This window comes from Leptonychotes weddellii, chromosome 1 (genome assembly GCF_054177405.1).
Source record: "Leptonychotes weddellii isolate Sample4059 chromosome 1, ASM5417740v2, whole genome shotgun sequence".
Lineage (NCBI taxonomy): Eukaryota > Metazoa > Chordata > Mammalia > Carnivora > Phocidae > Leptonychotes > Leptonychotes weddellii.
Genome location: NC_138369.1, coordinates 35,338,714 through 35,359,377, shown reverse-complemented (window position 1 = coordinate 35,359,377; position 20,664 = coordinate 35,338,714). Strand labels below are relative to the sequence as shown.

The 20,664-nt window shown below is 37.0% G+C and overlaps 1 protein-coding gene across 4 annotated transcripts in view; it reads left to right on the top strand.

Annotated features, from left to right (window-relative positions):
- CNTN3 (contactin 3) overlaps positions 1-20,664 on the top strand; it is a 205,723-nt gene that overhangs the window by 130,744 nt on the left and 54,315 nt on the right. For all 4 annotated transcript variants that reach the window (XM_081820955.1, XM_081820944.1, XM_081820935.1 and 1 more), the window contains exons 10-11: positions 10,194-10,321; positions 12,970-13,145. In XM_081820955.1, the coding sequence (XP_081677081.1) occupies positions 10,194-10,321; positions 12,970-13,145 (304 nt within the window). The remainder of the gene's footprint in view (positions 1-10,193; positions 10,322-12,969; positions 13,146-20,664) is intronic.

Below are 20,664 nucleotides of genomic sequence, written 5' to 3'. Positions count from 1 at the left end.
CCCACACACCACCACTCCAGCAACCCTCAGTTTGTTTCCTGAGATTAAGAATTCCTCATATCAGTGAGATCATATGATACATGTCTTAATGAAGATTTCATTGCTAGAGCAGTTTCTATAAGAAGATGAGAGTGTTTGACCCTTTGTGAGTATGTAGTCCTGAAAAAAAATCTGTAATTGAGGTTGAATATATAAAAATCTATCTTGTTTGGGAAAAAATTATTTCCTAACCTTTTACATTCAAATGCTGTAGAAAGAGGTGTGTTTAACTTTACCTTTAAGATCTTATTAGGCTCTTTATTTTCCACAGTCTTTATTAATTTAATTTACTTAACTGAAAAAATGGTAGTATTTTAAAACTTGATACAAATTATATGTTTTCCTAGGTACTTAAAAATATTGATATCCCCACTGTATTTATTTATTATTTCTTTATTACTCTAGCCTCATTTGAATAACTTAATGTTTCCTAGTTTATTTCATTTATTTGTGTCATGTCTCATTCCTAAAAGAACTTGAGACAATTTATCAAAATACAAAGTACACACTGGGGAGAAAAAATTGTGGAGGAAAAAAAGATGCCAGCATTCCACTTGCCTAGAATGTAAATTATATAAATTAGGACAGCCTAAATTCTTACCAGGGAATCCTTACTGCCTTTTAGAGCATGATCCATAGTACATGTTCGATAAATTGTTGTTGGATGAGTATCTGAGGGAAGTTTACAAAACATAACCCAATGGATCCATTCATGTATTTGAGATGCACAATTTTGGCTCAGAGCTTTCTGCTAAAAATAAGCAGACAAAAATACTGCCAGTTACACAATCCTTGATGTCCATAAGGTGAAATGAAAACATTTGATAAGGAGATACGCAGCTCTCCCTAGGAATAAAAATGTGAATGTGTATATCCAAATACAATGGATTTTCATGAAGAAAACATTGAGTGATGCAGTACTAACAGTCCACGTTCTTACAATAAAATACAATGACTTCTTGGGGCACCTGGGTGGCTCAGTCGGTTAAGTGTCTGCCTTTGGCTCAGGTCATGATCCCAGGTTCCTGGAATGGAGCCCTGAGTCAGGCACCTTGCTCAGCAGGCAGTCTGCTTTTCCCTCTCCCTGTGACCCCCCCCCCCAACTCATTCTCTCTCTCTGTCTCAGATGATTAGATTAAAAAATCTTTAAAAAAAACCCAATGACTTCTCAATGAGTATTAAAGATTTTTTTTTCTTATTCTTTGCAATCCAAGTGTAACTTTGAGTATTAAAACTTAAGGCTCTTGAGAAAGGGGTAGACCACATTCTTCTAGCTAATTTTCCATGTGTATTATTTCTCACATGTATGATTTAGTGAGCTTGAAATAGAAATTATTTCAGGGTTATGTTTGCTGTCAAGAATGTAGGGTACTCAAAGAGGGGCTACTGTGAAAATGAAGAGTCAGTGCTTATAAAGAGTCAATTGAACTAATATTAAGGTTTATATCATCTGATTAAAGGTGTGGTGGCTCCAGAACCTGTGTGAATAGACAATGATCACACCTCTGCCTGGAGGAAGGACAAGAGAGTGCAGATTATTAGGACTGAGATTTTTTCTCAGAAAACAGTTTGGAACCCACCCCAGATTATGAATGAATGTGTGGCCTAAGACTCTACATTCTTGAGGGGTGCAACATTAACTACTCTTTCTTTTTTAAGTGAGGTGATAGTTGACACACAATGTTACATTAGTTTCAGGTGTGCAACATAGTGATTCCACAAGTCTTTATGTTACCCTAAGCTCATCACAAGTGTAGCTACCATCTGTCACCATACAATGCTATAACAATATCATTTACTATACGCCCTATGCCGTGCCTTTCACCCCTGTGACTTACACCTTCCATAATTGGAAACCTGTACCTCCCACTCGCCTTCACCCATTTTGCCCTTCCTTCCATACCCCTCCCCTCTGGCAACCACCGGTTTGTTCTCAGTGTTTACATTACCACCCTAGTTTTGTACAAAATAATTTTAAAGAGCTAGTCACCAATGTATATAGTCATCATGAAGGAAAATCTTAATAAGGTGCATCTAAAAAGGCTAGCACTGAAGCATTCAAGACAAAAAGTTTTCGAGCACAGTCTTATTATCATTGGGTGAGTAGGATTGCTAGCAAGAGTTGCCAATCTGATGTCCACAGAACCTTAGATAATTCAACTTGAATTGTATCACATTTGTTGTCATTGTGTTGTATGTCTGTGTATTTCTTCTGCATAGAGTTCTCACACTTTTCAAATATTCAAAGAACTCTGTATCCCAGCAAGTTTAGTTACACTGCAGAAGTAAATAGCCACTTATACATTGATGAATATCTAAAATAGAAGATGATGTTGGAATTGGGATAATGGGACCAGAACCATCCTTTCGTGCAAGAACACAATATCAAGGCAGATGTTTTTGGGCCATTCTTGATTTGTAATAAAACCTTGTCCTCCCTGTATGGAAGATTGCTTCTGAACCCTTCATATTGGTTAAGATAACAATATATATTGAAAAAATACTACATACATGGCACCAATTTGTGGTTGCTCATATCCTTTAGGGATTTGGGAACTGTAGCTAAGGACTAATTCAAGGACATTACCCAGAATTATTAGGTAAGTTGCAGAAACTGACTCAGGGAATGGACAGAAAATTGAGTGGCTCCAGAAATCCTAGCAGAAGCGATTGCACCATCTTCTCACAGAAAGTGCTGGAATGAATGAACTAAGCATCATTTTTGTCTTTATTTCCCAAATTAAAGTTGAAGGAGGGAGAATCCAGTAGGCATAGTTTAGAATACTGTTACTCAAAGTGTGGTTCCCAGGGGTTCCCCGGGTGGCTCAGTTGATTAAGCATCCAACTCTTGATTTTGGCTTTGGCTCAGGTCATGATCTGAGTCCCGAGATGGAGCCCCGCATCGAGGTCCCCTCCTTTCTCTTTGGTATCTGCCTTCCTATAGAGAATGAATGTATTTTGATGTTCTCTTTACCATGCCCTACCTTACAGGAAGGGCCTGGGGTTGTACACTTGAGCCAGGGTGCTTAGGTCTGTCTAATTCAGGGATGAAATATCAGAAAACCATGCTGCTCACTTAAGCAGTTTTGAATCAGCTTTCTGTATAATGTAAGTAATAGAACTGACATTTTGATTTTCACTGATTTCACTTATGAGTCTATCTCTCAACCAGGAAAGAATAGTGTCAAATACGGCATCGCTTTGAACCTTAAGAAGTATTCCCTTTGAGGTTTTCTTTTAAATACATGAGCCATTAGAGAGTTGTTTAATTGTCTTGTTTGGTTTACTCCCTCATACATAGGAATATTTATCATTTTTGCAGATACTTCATTATATAAGGATTTAAATGTTTCAAATGGATTACCTCAGCTTCATGAATTACTTAGATGAGTAGTTTGATATAATAATTCAAATTGGAAATCCCCCTTTAAGGGCCTTTTGTCCTTTTGGCTTGAGTCCATTTTAGAAGAAACACTATTACATCACTATTGTCACAAAAATTGAGCTCCAGATTTATTTGTCATGATAGACATGCTTTTGGAAAGGTTTTATAAAAGTAATGATTATGTTCCTTTACCATTGATTCTCTTCTTATGAATATGAAGAAATGTTAATTGATGTGGAAAAAGTACATCTCTCTAGGACCTCGGATGCCTTTTCCATGTAATCTGTGTGTACAACAAAATAACAACGCTGCATATTATTAGCCTAGTGCTTACTCAAAAATAGGATAATTAACTGCTGAATCTTCTCTGCTCTGCCTCTCTTTTCCTTGGAGATTTTCCAACCAATAAATCACTAACCTAACACCGCTGAATTTATAAGACGAAAGCCCAAAATGGTATAGTTAAGAGAATGAAAATTCTAATATAATTTTCCTAAATAGTGTGTGTACGTTATCTTTGAACTCAAGGGGCAGGAGTTCTTTTGCCAAGCGTTTGGGGCTGAGAGGGAGCTGCAAACAAGAACATACACTTTGTGCTCTTTTTCACTGACACTTATTTTTCTCATGCATTTTCCTCAGTTTATATTTGCTTTTCTTAACTGTCATTATTTATCTTGTAATATATGCATTGTGAGTACTTTTCTCTTATGGCTAATTGTAAGCATCCATCTCTTCGAATATGTACTCAGAAAGTGAAGTCCAAAATAGCCTTGTTATTTTCTATACAGCAGTTTAATCATTACGATCTCATGTGATTTCATCTCCACTGAGATGTGCTTCCTGAGAAAATGTAGAGTTGCGGCATGTTTGTTAAAATTCAAGTTGAATAAATTACCGTAATATTCAGAACATAGGCAAGGGTAAAACAATATATTCAGAAATCCTGCCTCGCATGCATAATATGCCACACTGTTCCCATTCTAAAACATACTGTGTTATTATGATGGTTATATGTCATCATAAAGTACAGGTCAGTCTTGCCTAAATAACAGTCAACTTTCTGAACACACAGCTTTTCTTAACAGTCATAAATTCAATGCTGTCACTGAATTACAGAATGGACCATTTGGGCAGCTTGGAGCAGTTAAGTTTACTTATCCCAAACTAACCATAGATGGCACAGAGTTAAGTAAAATAATTAACCTCTTTTACTATGAAAGGAAAGCCTGATAAAAGAAGATATATAAAGGTATATTGTAAAACCAATCAAGGAGTCAAAAATGCCACAGTGATTTAAATTCTGCATTTTTCAAAGGAAACTGGAGTCCCACATTTCTGAATGTTAATCTCATAAATCTTTAACTTTTTGTGCCAAGACTTGGAGACACTCATTGTTATCTACATTTTCAGCTCTCTCCATTTGCAGCAAAACGTGTTCCCAGAAAGCTTAGAAAGCAATTTCATTTATACTGAAGTAGTATAAAATTTTCACTTTGGATCTCTGTAGGGAAGCATGGGTTATTGAAGGTTTTCTTTTGAGAAACAATTACTCCATCCATTTACTGAATATTGTTTATTTTTATGTTGTGTGAAATGCCCTGTGGGCTTTTTAGATCTTACTGGAAGAACCAATTTAGGAAGAAAATATCCAATTAGCTCAAAATTTTACAATGTACAGAGTTTGCATTCTTTGAGAGTCAATATGTTTGTTTTGGGGTCTGTGTGATTCCTAAGTTGTTAGCCATGCTTTTGAAATTATGCCTCATCTTGGCTTAGTCATGAAGATAGGTTTGCTCATTTACAGCTATTAAACCTCACGCACTAAAGGTTTTGTAGTTCTTCCAATATCCCTAATAGTTCTATATTTGTAGTGGACGGTTCACTGTTACACTAATTCATAGCATGTGAAGATATCTGAAATTGCCTATCTCTGTTCTGTGATACCCAAATCAGAAGGTCTGAGCTTCGAGTGAGTATTTGTTCACTTTTACTTTGGTTTCATGCTTGCTAACCAGAGACATTTTTACTTTGGTTTCATGCTTGCTAATCTTGGAAGTGGTCAGTTGCTCAGCTTCCTGGAGCTTCTAATTCTGCCTCCAGCCTCTATCTCAAAGCAGATGAGGTTACCTCACTTTAAATACGTTTAAGACCTTCTGATAACCATCTTCTACCTTGCTTTCTTTACATATTAAGATCTCCAGCAAAGTTGCTTTTTTTTTTTTTTTTTTTTGACTAGTAAAGATAGGTAAAATTTATTGAGCGATGCTATGGGTCAAATCCTATCCTCTTTGAGGGTCGTGGCCCAAAATTTTTACAGATAGGATTAGCAAGCAAAATGGGTCAGGAACATCGCCCTTCTTTGTACTCATTCAGAGACTTTTCTCTCTCTCTCTCTCCCTCTCTTTTTAAATTTAATTTTATTTATTTATTTGAGTGAGAGAGAGAGCAGAGGCAGAGGGAAAGGGAGAAGCAGACTCCCCTGTTGAGCAGGGAGCCCTATGCCGGGCTCAATCCCAGGGCCTTGGGATCATGACCTGAGCCGAAGGCAAAGCTTAACGAATGAGCCACCCAGGCGCCCCAGAGACCTTTCTCGATAACTTTTCTCTCACTCTCTTTCTCTCCCTTCCTCCTTTCCTTTCTCCCCATCTTTATCTTCAGTCTCTCCGTCTTTCTTAGCTCCTTTCTTCATAGTAAAAGTACATTTGTAGTCCTCTTATCCTAGGAATTTCTAAATTCTCTTCATCCTGCCTTCTATTGTCTCAGCTTTCTTTTTTTCACATACGTATTTACACAGTTGACCCTTGAACAACATGGGGGTTAAGGGTGCCAACCCCATGCAAAGTGGAAAACTCAATGTAACTTTTGATTCCCCAAAAACTTAGCTAAGAGCCTACTATTGATCGGAAGCCTTACCAATAGCTTAATCAATTAACACATGTTTTGTATGTGATATGTATTATATACTATATTATTATAATAAAGTAAGCTAGAGAAAAGAAAGTATTATTAAAAAAATCATAAGAAAGAGAAAATATATTTACAATACTGTATTAGAAAAATCTGTGAATAAGTGGACCCATGCAGTTCAAACCCGTGTTTCACAGGTCAACCATACACATGTACATGTGCATATGTATGGATATATTTATATATGGCACATAAATACACATATATATGTGTATATGTATATACATGTGTATGTGTATAATAGCACACTTTCTGAATTTATTTTCTTATAATTTCTTTTTTTTTTTTTTAAGATTTTTTTAATTTATTTATTTGAGAGAGAGAGAATGAGAGAGAGAGAGCACGAGAGGGGAGAGGGCAGAGGGAGAAGCACACCCCCTGCCGAGCAGGGAGCCCGATGCGGGACTCGATCCTGGGACTCCAGGATCATGACCTGAGCCGAAGGCAGTCGCTTAACCAACTGAGCCACCCAGGCGCCCTCTTATAATTTCTAAAATCCTCAATGCCTTGCAACCTGCCTTCACTAATCCCAGTTCTTCTGTAGTGACTCTCTAGGGGCATACAATCATTTGTTCATTCAACAAGTATCAATTTTGAACATTTACTCTATGTCAGGAATGGTTCAAGGTTCTAGGAATTTAGTGGTGAGTAAATCAGACACTATCTAGACACTCTCCCTACTTCCAGAGAGCTTACAGTCTCTGAGCTTACTAGAGGAGAAAATTAGTCAAATGCTATAAAGCAGGCACAGAGGATGTATCATCGCTTATAGGAACACCTCATCTGACCCATGGTTCAGGGAAGTGGCCAGAATCTGAAGCTTCAGTACACATTAACCAGACATAGGGGACAGTGTTCACAAAGGCGCCAAGACAAGAAGAAGCATAAAAGCATTTAAAAGAAAGTATGTGTGACTGGAAAAAAGCAAACAAGGGGTAGAATTCATGGAGTTTCACGGAATTAGAGAGAGGGAGGGTCCCGATGAGAAAATACGGCTCAGGCTTAGGATATAATCATTTTTCTTCTGTAGGCAGTGTGACGCCAGAGAAGCGGCCTAAGCCAGGATTGGGGGTTATAGCGGAATTACATGATCAGACTTATATTTCTTTCAGGTTACTCCTCATGTTTCTCAAACCAGTCTCCATATGCGAAGTGGTTGGTTTGCTTGTGTCCCTCTGCTGGGTCTCCTTTCCATTATCATCACACACTATTTAAGAAAACCTTTGTTTTCTGAGAAGCTAAGGTATAGAGATTTTCTTCAGTGATCTCTTTGAGAAAAGTGATCAGCGGACATTTCATACCCATCAAAGTGGTCAGGGTTCCATGAGGGAAATCAGATATAACACCTTTTTCACAGCTACCTAGGAAAGTTCTTGGCATTTGTAACCCTTGTACTTTGCTCCTCAAATTAAAATACAATGTTCTGTGTTCCCTGATTAGCTTTCTAGGCCATTGTTCTCAAACCCTTTTGTTTCAAACATACCTTGACATATTAAAAAAAAATCACATGAGCAATAAATATTCATGGATACTCTACCCAGGATGATGAGCAGGTCTCTGTGTGCTGACTCTAATTCCACCACTTTCTCACTCAAGAAAATGAAAGTAGGATTTGAGTGAAAGCTAATTACAGGTCATCAAAGGAATATATATATATATATATATATATGTAATTTTACATTAAAAATTAACAAGTCAGGAAACAACAAATGTCAGCAAAGATGAGGAGAAAGGGGTACCCTCTTACACCTGTTGGTAGGAATGCAAGCTGGTACAGCCACTCTGGAAAACAGTATGGAGGATCCTCAAGACGTTAAAAATAGAGCTACCCTGTGACCCAGTAATTGCACTACTAGGTATTTACCCCAAAGATATAAATGTAGTGATCCAAAAGAGCACCTGCACCCCAATGTTTATAGCAGTAATGTCCACAATAGCCAAACTGTGGAAGGAGCTGAGATGCCCTTCAACAGATGAATGGATAAAGAAGATGTAGTACATATACACAACGGAATATTTTTCAGCCATCAGAAAGGATGAATGCCCACCATTTGCATCGACATGGATGGAACTGGAGGGGATTATGTTAAGTGAAGTAAGTCAAACAGAGGAAGACAATTATCATATGGTTTCACTCATATGTGGAACATAAGCAATAGCACAGAGGACCATAGGGGAAGGAGAGAAATCCAAAGGGGGAGAAATCAGAGAGAGAGATGAACCATGAAAGACTATGGACCCCGAGATACAATCTGGGAGTTTCAGAGGGGAGGAGGATTGGGGGAGGGGGTAACAGGGTGATGGGTATTGAGGAGGGTACATGCTGTGATGAGCACTGGGTATTATACTTAACTAATGAATCATTGAGCACTACATCAAAAACTAATGATGTACTATACAGTGGCTAACTGAACATAATAAAAAATACATTAAAAATACATATGTGTAATATAAAATATGTATCTTGTATATTTTTGATACATAAACTCAGACTAATCACACTTTGACACTCACCTCCAAATCTTGCATCAAGCAGGATAATACTTATAAACTGAGTTGAGATTGTCCACTATAGTCTGATGCCCTTACCATCTTTCCTGTCTACTGTAGAGCCTAAAAGTTAGAAACACTTACTGATCATGGTTTACATATATCATGTCATGCTGACACTGGGGTTGGAAATCGTTTTAAAGAAGTTGACCTTGTCTTTAGATAGATACGACATTCACATACCAAAGATATGAATCATACAAGATAAAAGGCATCCTAGGTGTTAAATGTATGGTATGAGTAGTAAAGATTTTAGGAATTCAAGGAAAGGGGAAATAATTATGGGTAGACAAGATGGGCAATTAAGATTCATGGATCTGACTAATGACAGGTAAACCCTTTCTCATTCTTCTTTCTCATTTCAAATGATACCTCTTCTAAGAGGCATTTCTGAGGCACCCTATCATGGAAACACTCCTTATAGCTATTACTCTTTATTGTATCACCCTGTTTGTCTCCTTCAGAGTACTTCTCCAATATCTGAGCATGGTTATTTATTGTCTATGTTGCTCAGTAGACTGTTACTTCTGTGAAGGTGGAGACTTTCTGTCTCGTTCACACTATAATCCCAGAGAGTCTCATAATGCCTAGCACATGTAAGACACTCATTTGTATTTCCTTAATTAATTAGTTAGGTACAAAAGCTTTAAGTACTTTAAGCATATCCTCAGAAACTCTAATGTAAGGTTCATTTGTATTGCCCAGATTCCTTGCAATAGCTCACAGGTGACCATGAACGTGTTATTTTGCAAAATTTGAATTTATATTGGGTCAAATGTGACTCTCCCAAATTCATTTTGAAAGGAGAGAGTGTCTCAATTCTCATATGCTGTTTCAAAGTTAAGGGAATTCATGTCATGTCTATTTTCTATTTTCTCCAAACTGATAAGGCTAGCCCATCATGAACAGTCTACCTCACCATATATTTTTAGAAGACATTTCACACTTATTTGATAAAGGCATCCCTGAAAGTAGGTATAATGTTAAATAATGCTGTTAAGTAATGCTGCATAAAAATGTCAAGAAAAGTTCAAATTGGTAGAGCATCTTTTCTTACTCAGCTATGTGTGTGTGTGTGTGTGTGTGTGTGTGTAAGTTTTCTTGTAGTGTTCTTTATTCCCAAGAAAGCTAAGGACTGGTTTATCTAGCCATAGAAATCCTAGCTCAAGGCAATACTTCTATTTAAAAATTGCTATTTATTTGGGGAAAATGACTATTATACACTTATTGTCTAATTTGTATTTTTCTTTAGAATTTCTTTTTTAAAAGATGGAGGACTTAAAATAGCCAACGTGACTAAAGCTGATGTTGGAACTTACACCTGCATAGCAGAAAACCAGTTTGGAAAAGCAAATGGCACAACGCACTTGGTTGTTACAGGTAGGTATATATAAAGATTGCCTTATGTAGAGATGAACTGTATAGTTTGTTATTAAGATCAAAGAAAAAAACAGATTTTTTACAATATGCAGTGCACTGTGAAGGTAGAACCTGTTTGCACTGTTATTTTTAACAGGTGGAAGTCAAGAGAACAATTGTTAATCTTTCTTCACACACCACAGTGTGCACCAGAGAACACATTGGTATAATGGGCAGAAGAATTACAAATAGCATATGCTGATGATCAACTTTTATGCTATTCCGTTTTGTCAGATCTTTTGAATGCACTCTTTCACAATATCATTGATATTTTCTGGAGATGTTTAAGCCCATGGAATAATCTTTGCCATCAATGAGAGTCACTCAGAGTTGTGGATATATGTTGTTTATTCATTCAAGAAAAAAAATGAATACTATGTGTCAGGTGCTTGGCCTGTGTTGGCAAACAAAGTGACAAAGATGCTGCCCTCATGAATCTTACCTTCTACCAGAGGTAGAAAGAAAATATGCAGTAGGAATAAAAGATAGGAAATTTTTAGAAGGAAAAAATTGCAAACAATTGAGAAAATACAGAGTAGTGTATGGTAGAGGTAGGTTGGAGCAGAAGCACTGTGAATGGAGTAGGCCTGGTGAGAAAGGGAGGTTTAAACAAAGATTTCATGGAGAGGGTGGAGTTAACTAATAGATTCCTTGGGGACAATCATGGAGGAGCCTTGTAGACCTCATTTGGATTAGCTTTTAGTTGGAGTGAGAAGTGGAGGCTGGTGCAAATCAATAGAGGAGTGGCATGATGTGAAATGCATTTTTAAAGGTTTAGTCTAGCTGCTCTGATGACAACAAACTGTGGGGAATCAAGAGTAGAAGTGGGAGAGATCTCAGAAGACCACGGCTGCAAACCTGGCTGGAGATGATAATACCCAAGTGAATTGATGGGAAAGGATCAGATTCTGTAAATACTCTGCTTGTAGAGTCAACAGGAGTTGCTGATGAGTTGGATGTGAGGCCCAAGAGAAAGGAGACAAGGACAGTTGCAGGACATTTGGCAAATAATAGAAAGAATGACAGTCAAAACAACTGAGATGAGAAGGTTGCACAAGTTTGGGAAAAGGTAGACCAGGAGTTCAGTTTAGATGTGTTAAGTATGAAATGTTCATTAGGCTCTATTTGTGTAAAGTAGACCACAGTATTCTGGCATTAGCAACAAACCCAACCTTTCAGTGGGTTAAAATAACAAATACTTAGTTTTTGCTTATATAGCAAGTCCATGGTAGGTCAGCCATACTGTCTTCGTTCAGGAATAAAGGGTCCCAGTGTCTCCATCTGGCATATTGTCTGTCACAGTGGAAGAGGAAAGACTACACACCAGATAGTCTCTTAGTTCTTCCAGGCTTCTGCCTGTCTGTGCCACACATTACTCCATCTTACATTTCTTTGGCCAAGCATTAGCTTTTGGTTATGCCTGAATTCAAAGGTGTTGATAATTCAATCCTACTGTATGTGTTTAAGGAAATTATGATGAACAATAACGTCTATCATAACACCCAAGTAGGTGTCCCGGAGAGGTATTTGGATATATGAACCTGGGTTTGGGGAGAGAGATGAAGGATAGAGATACACATTTGGGAGTTGTTAGCATATAGATATATACTTGAAAAGAAAAGACTAGCTAAATTCACCAAGAGAGTGAGTGAAGACAGAGGATAAGAAAAACCAAGGACTGAGCTTGAGGCAGACTAACATTATGAGATTTAGGAAGAGACAAGGGAACAGATAAGGAGTAACCAGCAAGGATGGTTCCAGAAAACAAAGAGAATTTGGTGTCCCAGAAACCAAGCAAAGAAAGTGAACTGACAGGAATACAATGATCAAGGGTAGCAAATGCTGCTGAGAGGTCAATTAAGTAAGATGAGATTGGAAAATGTGCCATTGGTTTGCAGCAGGGTGATTACTGGGAACCTTGACAAAAGCAAATGGGTTGCAGGGAGCCAGAGGCTAACTGGAGTGGATTAAAGAGGGAATTTACTAGAGGAATTGTAGACAACATATATAAATGATTCTTTCAAAGACTTTTGCTGCAACATGGAGGCAACAAATGAGGAGCAACAGTGGAAAAGTGGGGTCATAAGAAGTTAAATTCACGGGAGGACTGCTATGATGATAGGGAGAAGGAAGTGTACATGGGGACATTGGGGGTAATTAACATTTTAACTTAGCATCCGTCTTATAGTACCTGTTCTAAATGTCTTTTGTGTGGTCTTTCAAGTGTTTGGGTCTATTTAAATTTTGGTAGCAATGCATTTTGGAGTCATTCAAAGTCAGTGAGAATCCAGTGGTTTCTATTTCTACCCCTGTATTTCACAAAGCAATAAAAATAAGGTCAAATTGATTTTGTAGTAGTATTATAATTCTTGTTTATAGGTGGATTTAATTTTTAACTGATAAATTCTGTAAATTCAGATATCCCAATTCTTTTAACAAGAATTTGTGGATCCGATGAAATTCATTACAGATCTGCATAAAAATATATTAATCTTGAAGGCTTTTAATCATGTACCCTAAATGTTAGATTAACCATCAGCTTGTGAAAATGCTTTCATCAAAATAAAAATGCTAACATTTTACTTAAACCTTTCTTGTTTCCTTGATAGAACCAACGAGAATCACTTTGGCACCATCCAACATGGATGTCTCAGTTGGCGAAAGTGTCATTTTGCCCTGCCAAGTGCAGCATGACCCCCTCTTAGACATCATGTTCACCTGGTATTTCAATGGGGCCCTCACCGATTTTAAGAAAGATGGATCTCACTTTGAGAAAGTCGGTGGGGTAAGTTGTGCCACTTTCCTCTTGCTGTTTATATCACCTGTGGCTCTGACACATTGTCCCTAAAAAAACATCTGGCCCATATATGATGCTCGAGAAATGTTTGTTCTATGAGTAAATCTGCATTCCCAATTCTGTTGTGATCAAATTTTATTACTGCCGTTACCACAAAGTGAGCACAGTTACTTCAACCTATAAATTATAATTTTAATTAAAATTGATGTTTGTTTTATTTATATTAAATACATGATTATACCTAAGACCATGATAATTTTGCCATTAGTACCCTATGGGAGGGAAGTTTTCTTATACAGGTGTCGGTTTTCAACATAACGTATTTATTATGAAATTAAAACAAGTCACATTTGCTAAGTGCCTCCTTTATGTCAAGCCAAGAGCTTTATCCACATTATCCTCAATGTCGCTCTGGGCATTAGCAGTGAGAATTTTCATTTTTCAAATACACAGACTAAGGATTTGAAAAATTTATTGACTTGCCCAGAGTCACTGAGCCAGTTAGTGTGGACCTAGATTCAAGCCTAAATCTTTATGTGCTCAAAACACAAATATTTTCTTATGTCCCATTCTGTCTCCTCATTTGTGCTGGTTCTATGTGAGGAAGAATTACAGATTTCAAGGAAGAACCAACACTTTGAGGAGAACCGTTATGAAGTGACTCAACGTTGATGAGCCACACAAACTAAGAGCAGACCCCACAGCTGGTCACATAACTGTGAATCCAGAATCACAAGGCCAGTTGCCCTTGGAGGCCTATTTGCATTGACTTAGGGATAGCTTCATTCTGTTTAGCTAAGATGTCAGTGGTAAATAGTAGAGTTCAAGGTTTTTCCTTTGGATGAAAAAAATAAAAACAAAAGATGGCCTGATAGACAACTCAGTTTTATTCATTTGACAAAGATTTCGTATTAAATGTTAAGTACACATACACACAGGTATATTAACCTACTAGGATCACGTGCAACTTAAAAGGATAACGTTATGATTTCAATTGTTTGCGCCCTCCCCACCCCCCGCCAAAAAAAGATTTGTTCAAGTCCTAAAGCCTAATTGTGAAATAATAGAATATGTTGATTTCTGCCCCTGGGTCCTGCCACAGAGCTCTGAAAACCCTTGGAATTTCCCGGGTGATAGTAATGCTTTTCTTCTAGTGAGGTGTCTCTCTGTGGGCTTCGGAATAGCTTGAGGATGAAGACTGGTCACCAGAAAAACCATGATTAGAAGCTTGGAAGTTTTAGCTCTATCACTCATCCTCTGAGAAGGGGAGAGGAGTTAGAGATTGAATTCATAATTGATCAAGCCTATGTGATGAAGCTTCCATAAAAATCCCAAAAGTATGGGGTTTTATAAGTTGGTGAACACAACTATATGTTGGGAGGGTGGCACACCTCATCCTATGTACCTCTTCATCTGGCCATTCATCTGCATCCTTTATTCTGGTGTATGTAAATAAATGTTTCCCTGAATTCTGTGAGCCGTACTAGCAAATGATTGAACCCAAGCAGAGGGTCATGGGAACCCCAGTTTACAGCCAGTCGGTCAAAGGTTCAGGTGACAGTCTGAGCCTTGTGATTGGTATCTACAGGGGGGCAGTCCTCTGGGACCAAGCTCTTAACTCATGGTATCTGATGCTGTCAGTACTGAATTACAGGACATCGACATGTGTCAGAGGATCCTTGATGTGGAGAACGTACACACATCTGGTATCAGAAGTGTTGTGGTGTGTTCTGAGTGTAAGTGTGGTAGCTGGCAGTAAAGGAGATACAGAAATTTTCTTAGTTACACCAATACCTCAGAGGGTGACCTTATTTGAAATTACGGTTGTTGCAGATACACTTAGTTAAGTTACAGTGACATGATAATGGGGTAGAATGGGGCCTAATCCAATATGACTGATGTTCTTATAAGAAGGGAGAGATTTGATGAAGGGGATAAAGGAAAGTACATTGTCATTGCCATTTCTATTTTCTTTCGTCTGGCTTATCCATTTTAGAAGTTTTAGTTTCTCTAATTATTCTGACTGATTCGAGGCTTTCGAGAACTTCACCAGTTGCTACAACCTATTAGCATTTCTTTCAATATTACTTTAAATGCCCTTTAAAAAAAAAAGTCACAGATTTCTATCACCATAGGAAAAGGCATACGCTAGTATTCTCAGCCAACTCTACTCCATATGTAGGGTTTGTCATTTGCCTTTCTTTGGAGGGAAGGCAAAAGAAAAGAGAAAAAACTAGAATGTTCCCTTCATAAAGTCCTCTTATCCAGTCTGCAAAAGGCTTCTCCTCTACCTCAGCTCTTGTCATAACCTTAATTCTTAGATAAAGAATCTTATGTGAAACATTAGTTACCTTTGCTGTCTAATGTAGATAATTGTGTTTGTGATTTATCTGCTGGATGTAAATTATTGATGGTGTTTTATCCAATACAGTGTCCTCCATCTTAACCTAATGCTAAAGAAATACATAATGAGAGACTAGAAACCCAAAGTAGTTTGATTTTAATATTCATCAAGCATTCTTTTTATTTAAAGTTTATTTATTTATTTATGCCATCTCTACGTAGCCCCAACATGGGGCTCAAACTCACAACCCCAAGGTGAAGAGTTGCATGCTCTTCCGACTCAGCCAGCCAGGCGCCGCTCATTAAACATTCTTAAAAGAAATGCTCACTTTAGACTGAGCTAGATTACTGCTTTCTGTAAGAGGAGCTTGGAGTTAGGAATGTTTGAGGTTTTAATATAATTTACCTGCTCCTGCCTTACCTATAGGTCCTATATAAAGTCATCTTTTCACCAGAGTCAGGTATCTGAAACATGACATTTCATAAATTAATTGTATCACTTGCCAATTCTGTTCTTTTTCTAGCACGCTAGTTCATGGCCTCTGAATTTTTTTTACTGACTTGTGCCATTAGTAACTTAATATTCTCTCATCAGTATAAAACAGGAAGCCATACATGATGACATTAACCTTAAACATGGGCAATTAAGTAAATTGGTTTTCCATTACATGAGGAGGGAATCACACAACAAGTCTTGTCCTCTGATTGTGTATTCATTGCAGCATTCACATTAATACCTAAAAAAGTCTGCTTCTCTTTTATCCAGTATGTTCCTAGATATATCCCCTAGTTTCAAAAGCAGCAAAATGTGACTTGGAGAGTTGCCAAGAAAGGCAGATAGTGAGAACCCTGTTTTTAAGAGGGGAGGGGTAATTTATAATTGGGAAATCTAGCCCAGAGATTTTAACTGATTCAACCAGTTGTCATTGGGACTATACAAGAGGGTATATTGGACCATACATTGAGTATTCAATACTTATTCATTTATTGTAAAAACAAACAAACAAACAAACAAAAAAACAACCTTTTGGGAAAAATCCACAAGCTCAAAAAACTCTTATAGTTTAGATCAGATCTATTGTGTATCTTTGAACATCATGCCAGTCACAGGTTTCTGCATGGTTATACATTCAGAAAACCTTGTTAAACCAAGTGACTAAAGCAAATTGGCATATCACAGGGGAGAGGTATGGGTCCAGAGACAAGCTTCAGCCTGTACCCATGGGACGAATCAAAGTTGGATAAATAAATCAGCAGTGAAAGAATTCAGTTAAGCCCAGTGTTTGCCACACAAATCTCAGTTGCAGGCATGTTGTGGGGTAACTGGAAAAACAGAGATTTGTGTTCAGATACATATGAGCTCTAGGTTCTCTTGCTACTGGACGATGCCATGGATGAGTCACTTAACTTTTCTTCCCTCATTTTCTGGTCTCTTTTCACACCAGTTTTTAGTATTTGCCGTGTTCCCTCCCACCATGGGAGTTTGCACGCATTGGTCTCTTCTGGAACACTTTTATCTCTCCATTTCACTATGTCTACATATCTTTATATATATATATACATATATGTGTATGTATGTATGTATACATGTATATATATAGTAATGTGTGTAAGTAAGAATGTATATATTCATATGTATACACTTTTATTTCATATAAATGCAGTTGTAAGAAGAGACATAGGCTTGGGGTGCCTGAGTGGCTCAGTCAGTTAAGCATCGACTCTTGATTTCAGCTCAGGTCGTGATCTCAGGGTTGTGAGATCGAGCTCCATGTCAGTCTCTGTGCTGGGCGTGGAGCCTGCTTAAGATTCTCCCTCTCCCGATCCCTCTGCCTCTCTCTCTGACTCAAAAAAAAAAAAAAAGAAGAAGAAGAAGAAGAGACATAGTCTCAGCAATATGTATACAGTAGCATTCTCTTATACTCATATTTAACCAACAGAATTCCACTCCATGTACCCAGTCAAAATATAAAAAAATAAAATAATAGAGAGAGAGAAAGGAGAGAGATTCCATCATTCACCCCGGTAAAACATCTTTCTCTACTTTTAAATAAACCTTAGCTTCCACTAACAGGATGAAAGAGATAATAATAGCCCACAGTTCAAGAGAAACAGAAGAACATCACGAGCTAGGACCTAAGTATCAGGGGCCTAGCAATTTAAATATAATTTTTAGAACATTCAAGGACAATTTTGACTTGCCTAATAAGCTACCTTTGGGACTGAGATATATGATGGGGGATCACTATAAATAGAAACCTTCAAACCAAAACATACCAAGAGTTCAGTGTATATTGTAATGGATGTTTAAATGGATATGCTTTGATAAACTTGATGGGGTGCAGGTGCTTTAGAAATGAAGAATGTAGAAAGCCAAGCTGTACAGCTTTACAAACATTTTGTGGAATTGCATCTATGATGAATTAGAATGTGTGTGGATAAAAGTCACTGGAAGCAGTAAGAGTTTTAGCGGTGACTGGTTTAGCAGTGATTGCCATTCATTTGAGTGGCTGACATCAGGATGATTTATCTCCCACAGCCCAGGCTCACTCTTGTTATGGCAGCTCCTCGTGAGCCTCGGGATTTGATGCATGTCCCAGCTCTTGGGGGTAGAAAAGAGTATCTTTAAAAGTAATCCTTTGTGTGTAAATAACACAATTGTAGTCACTTTAACTTGATTTGTTTCATAGAATTATCAGGGTCTGAGGACTAAAAGTTTGAAAATAACAGTTTTTTTATAATATAACACTATGTTTAAAAAAAGGTTTTATGTGCATTTTATTGATTGATTGTGGCGAGGGGGGGGTGGGGAAGGGGCAGAGAGATAGGGAGAGAGAGAATCTCAAGCAGGCTCCACACCCAGCATGGAACCCAATGTGGGGCTGTATCCCACAACCCGGAGATAATGACCTGAGCCGAAATCAAGAGTCTGACACCCAAAATGAGTGAGTCACCCAGGTGCCCCTGTATGTGCATTTTAAATACAGATCTGAGGCAAAACACTCCTCCAAACACTAGTTGTGACGATACTCTGAGTTTTTAAGCATCTCCTACTTGGATGGTCTTATAAATTTTATATGTTGTCCAAATTCAAAGCATCACCTGACTTGGAATGATCATTAAGAGGATATACTCAGGAAAGAGTCTATAAAAGTGGTGATTAAACCAGAGAAATTACTATTCTTTATCTTGAACACTTCCCTGAAGTCCAGCTCTTCCCAAAAAGCTGCTTAGGGATGAAAAAACAAGGGTTCTGCAATGCTTATGGAAAAAGGGAAATGCACAAAACTGTTGAAGTTGAGTTTATTTCACTAACTCATCATTTGCTCAACCAGGCGTATAGAGGCTCTGTTTCTACTTAAAGTGTGATTGGCACCCCAGGACTGTATTCGTCAAGTAAAATGTTAATTAAGATGAATGGTCCAAATCTACCCCTAGTGGAAACATGGTAAGATTTAAATTTATAAGAAGTCAAACCAAGTAACATGTAACTTGAACTGAAACCCATAAAAATATCAGTTACAACAAAAACCAAGGCTATAAATAAAAGGATGTAAGTGAAAAAATACGCAAATATTTATCAGTCAAATGCAACAAAAAAGAGAGAATAACAAGTGTTATTTTGTAAAAAGATCATAATTCAAGGCAAATCTCAAAAGTAGAAAGGATAAATACATTTTGAAAAAAGTTTGCTCTGTCATGAAGGTATAATAATCATAAACTATAATACTGCAAATAACATACCATTAAAATACATCAAGTCAAAAGCAAAGAGAAAAATGAGAAACAAAATCGGTATATACTCTCTGAGAGCTCTTTTTAAACTGCCAACAGATCATTTTGCCAAAATTAGTAAAAGACAGTTTTGATGCTCTATTATAATGGAAGAAACAGATACATATAAAAATTTTTCTACACAAATAGAAAATACGCATTCCTTTTCATACCCTAATAAAACTTAGAAAAGAAAAATAGCAAAACTATTATATACAAAGGAGATGGAAGAAAAAACCGGGTGGGTGAAATGTCAAAAGTAATGTGATAATCTCTAGAATGTACCAGTGAAGAGTAAAGATAAAACTAAAATCAGAAATAAGAAAGAGAATATAATAGATAATAAAGAAATATTTAAAAACAGAGCATTCCATGTTGGACTCATATGTATTTAATGGAATCCAATTAAGTGGAACATTTCTGGTAAAATAGAAATAATCAAAATCAATAAGAATTAGAAAGCCTAAATAGATCCATTAAGTATGAAAACATGTAAATCAATAACCACCAACCACCTCCCCTCCCACAAAAAAAGGACTTTAGGGCCAGATAATTTAACTGTTTTTTTCAAGTTTTCAGGAACCAGATAAATATTTTGTTATATAAACTATTTGACAACATAAAAAGTTCAAAAATCTTTTCAATTTATTTTGTGAGGCTCACATACTCCTAAGAACAAAACCTAGCAAGATAGCAAATAATTAGTAGATAAATATTCATTTCATGAATATAGTATGAAAACCTAAATGACATTTTGTCAAACAAAACTGAACATTATATTAAAATAATGATAATGACCCTTTGTAAACTACGTGGGGATATTCTAGCCAATGTACATGCATCGTATCAATAGATCTAATAAAATAGACCACAGTATTCTCAATGGGTATTTAAAAGACATCCAGTAAAATTAATAACCTATTATAGGAACAGAAAAATACTTCTTCCACATCCCAAAAATGTCTTTAAAGGGAGATACCAGGAATACTTTTATTTAAATCAGCAATAAGAAAGGAAACACACAAATACCATTACTTTAAAACCGTTTGGAAATGTTTGGACCGATACAATGAGGTATAAACAGGAATAAATGACTTAACTCTGAAAATAAGGAAACAGAGTTAGCATAATTTGAGGACAAAATGGTATTTGGACTACTCAAAATCCAGTAGTATCAACTCTGAATTTTTAAAAATTAATGAGCGTTCCGTCAACTGCTTAGATACAAGAAATTTATAAAAAATAATAGCTTTTTGATACATGTCTTTCTCTGTTTGACTTATTTCGCTCAGCATAATACCCTCCAGTTCCATCCACGTCGTTGCAAATGGCAAGATCTCATTCCTTTTGATGGCTGCATGATATTCCATTGTATATATATACCACATCT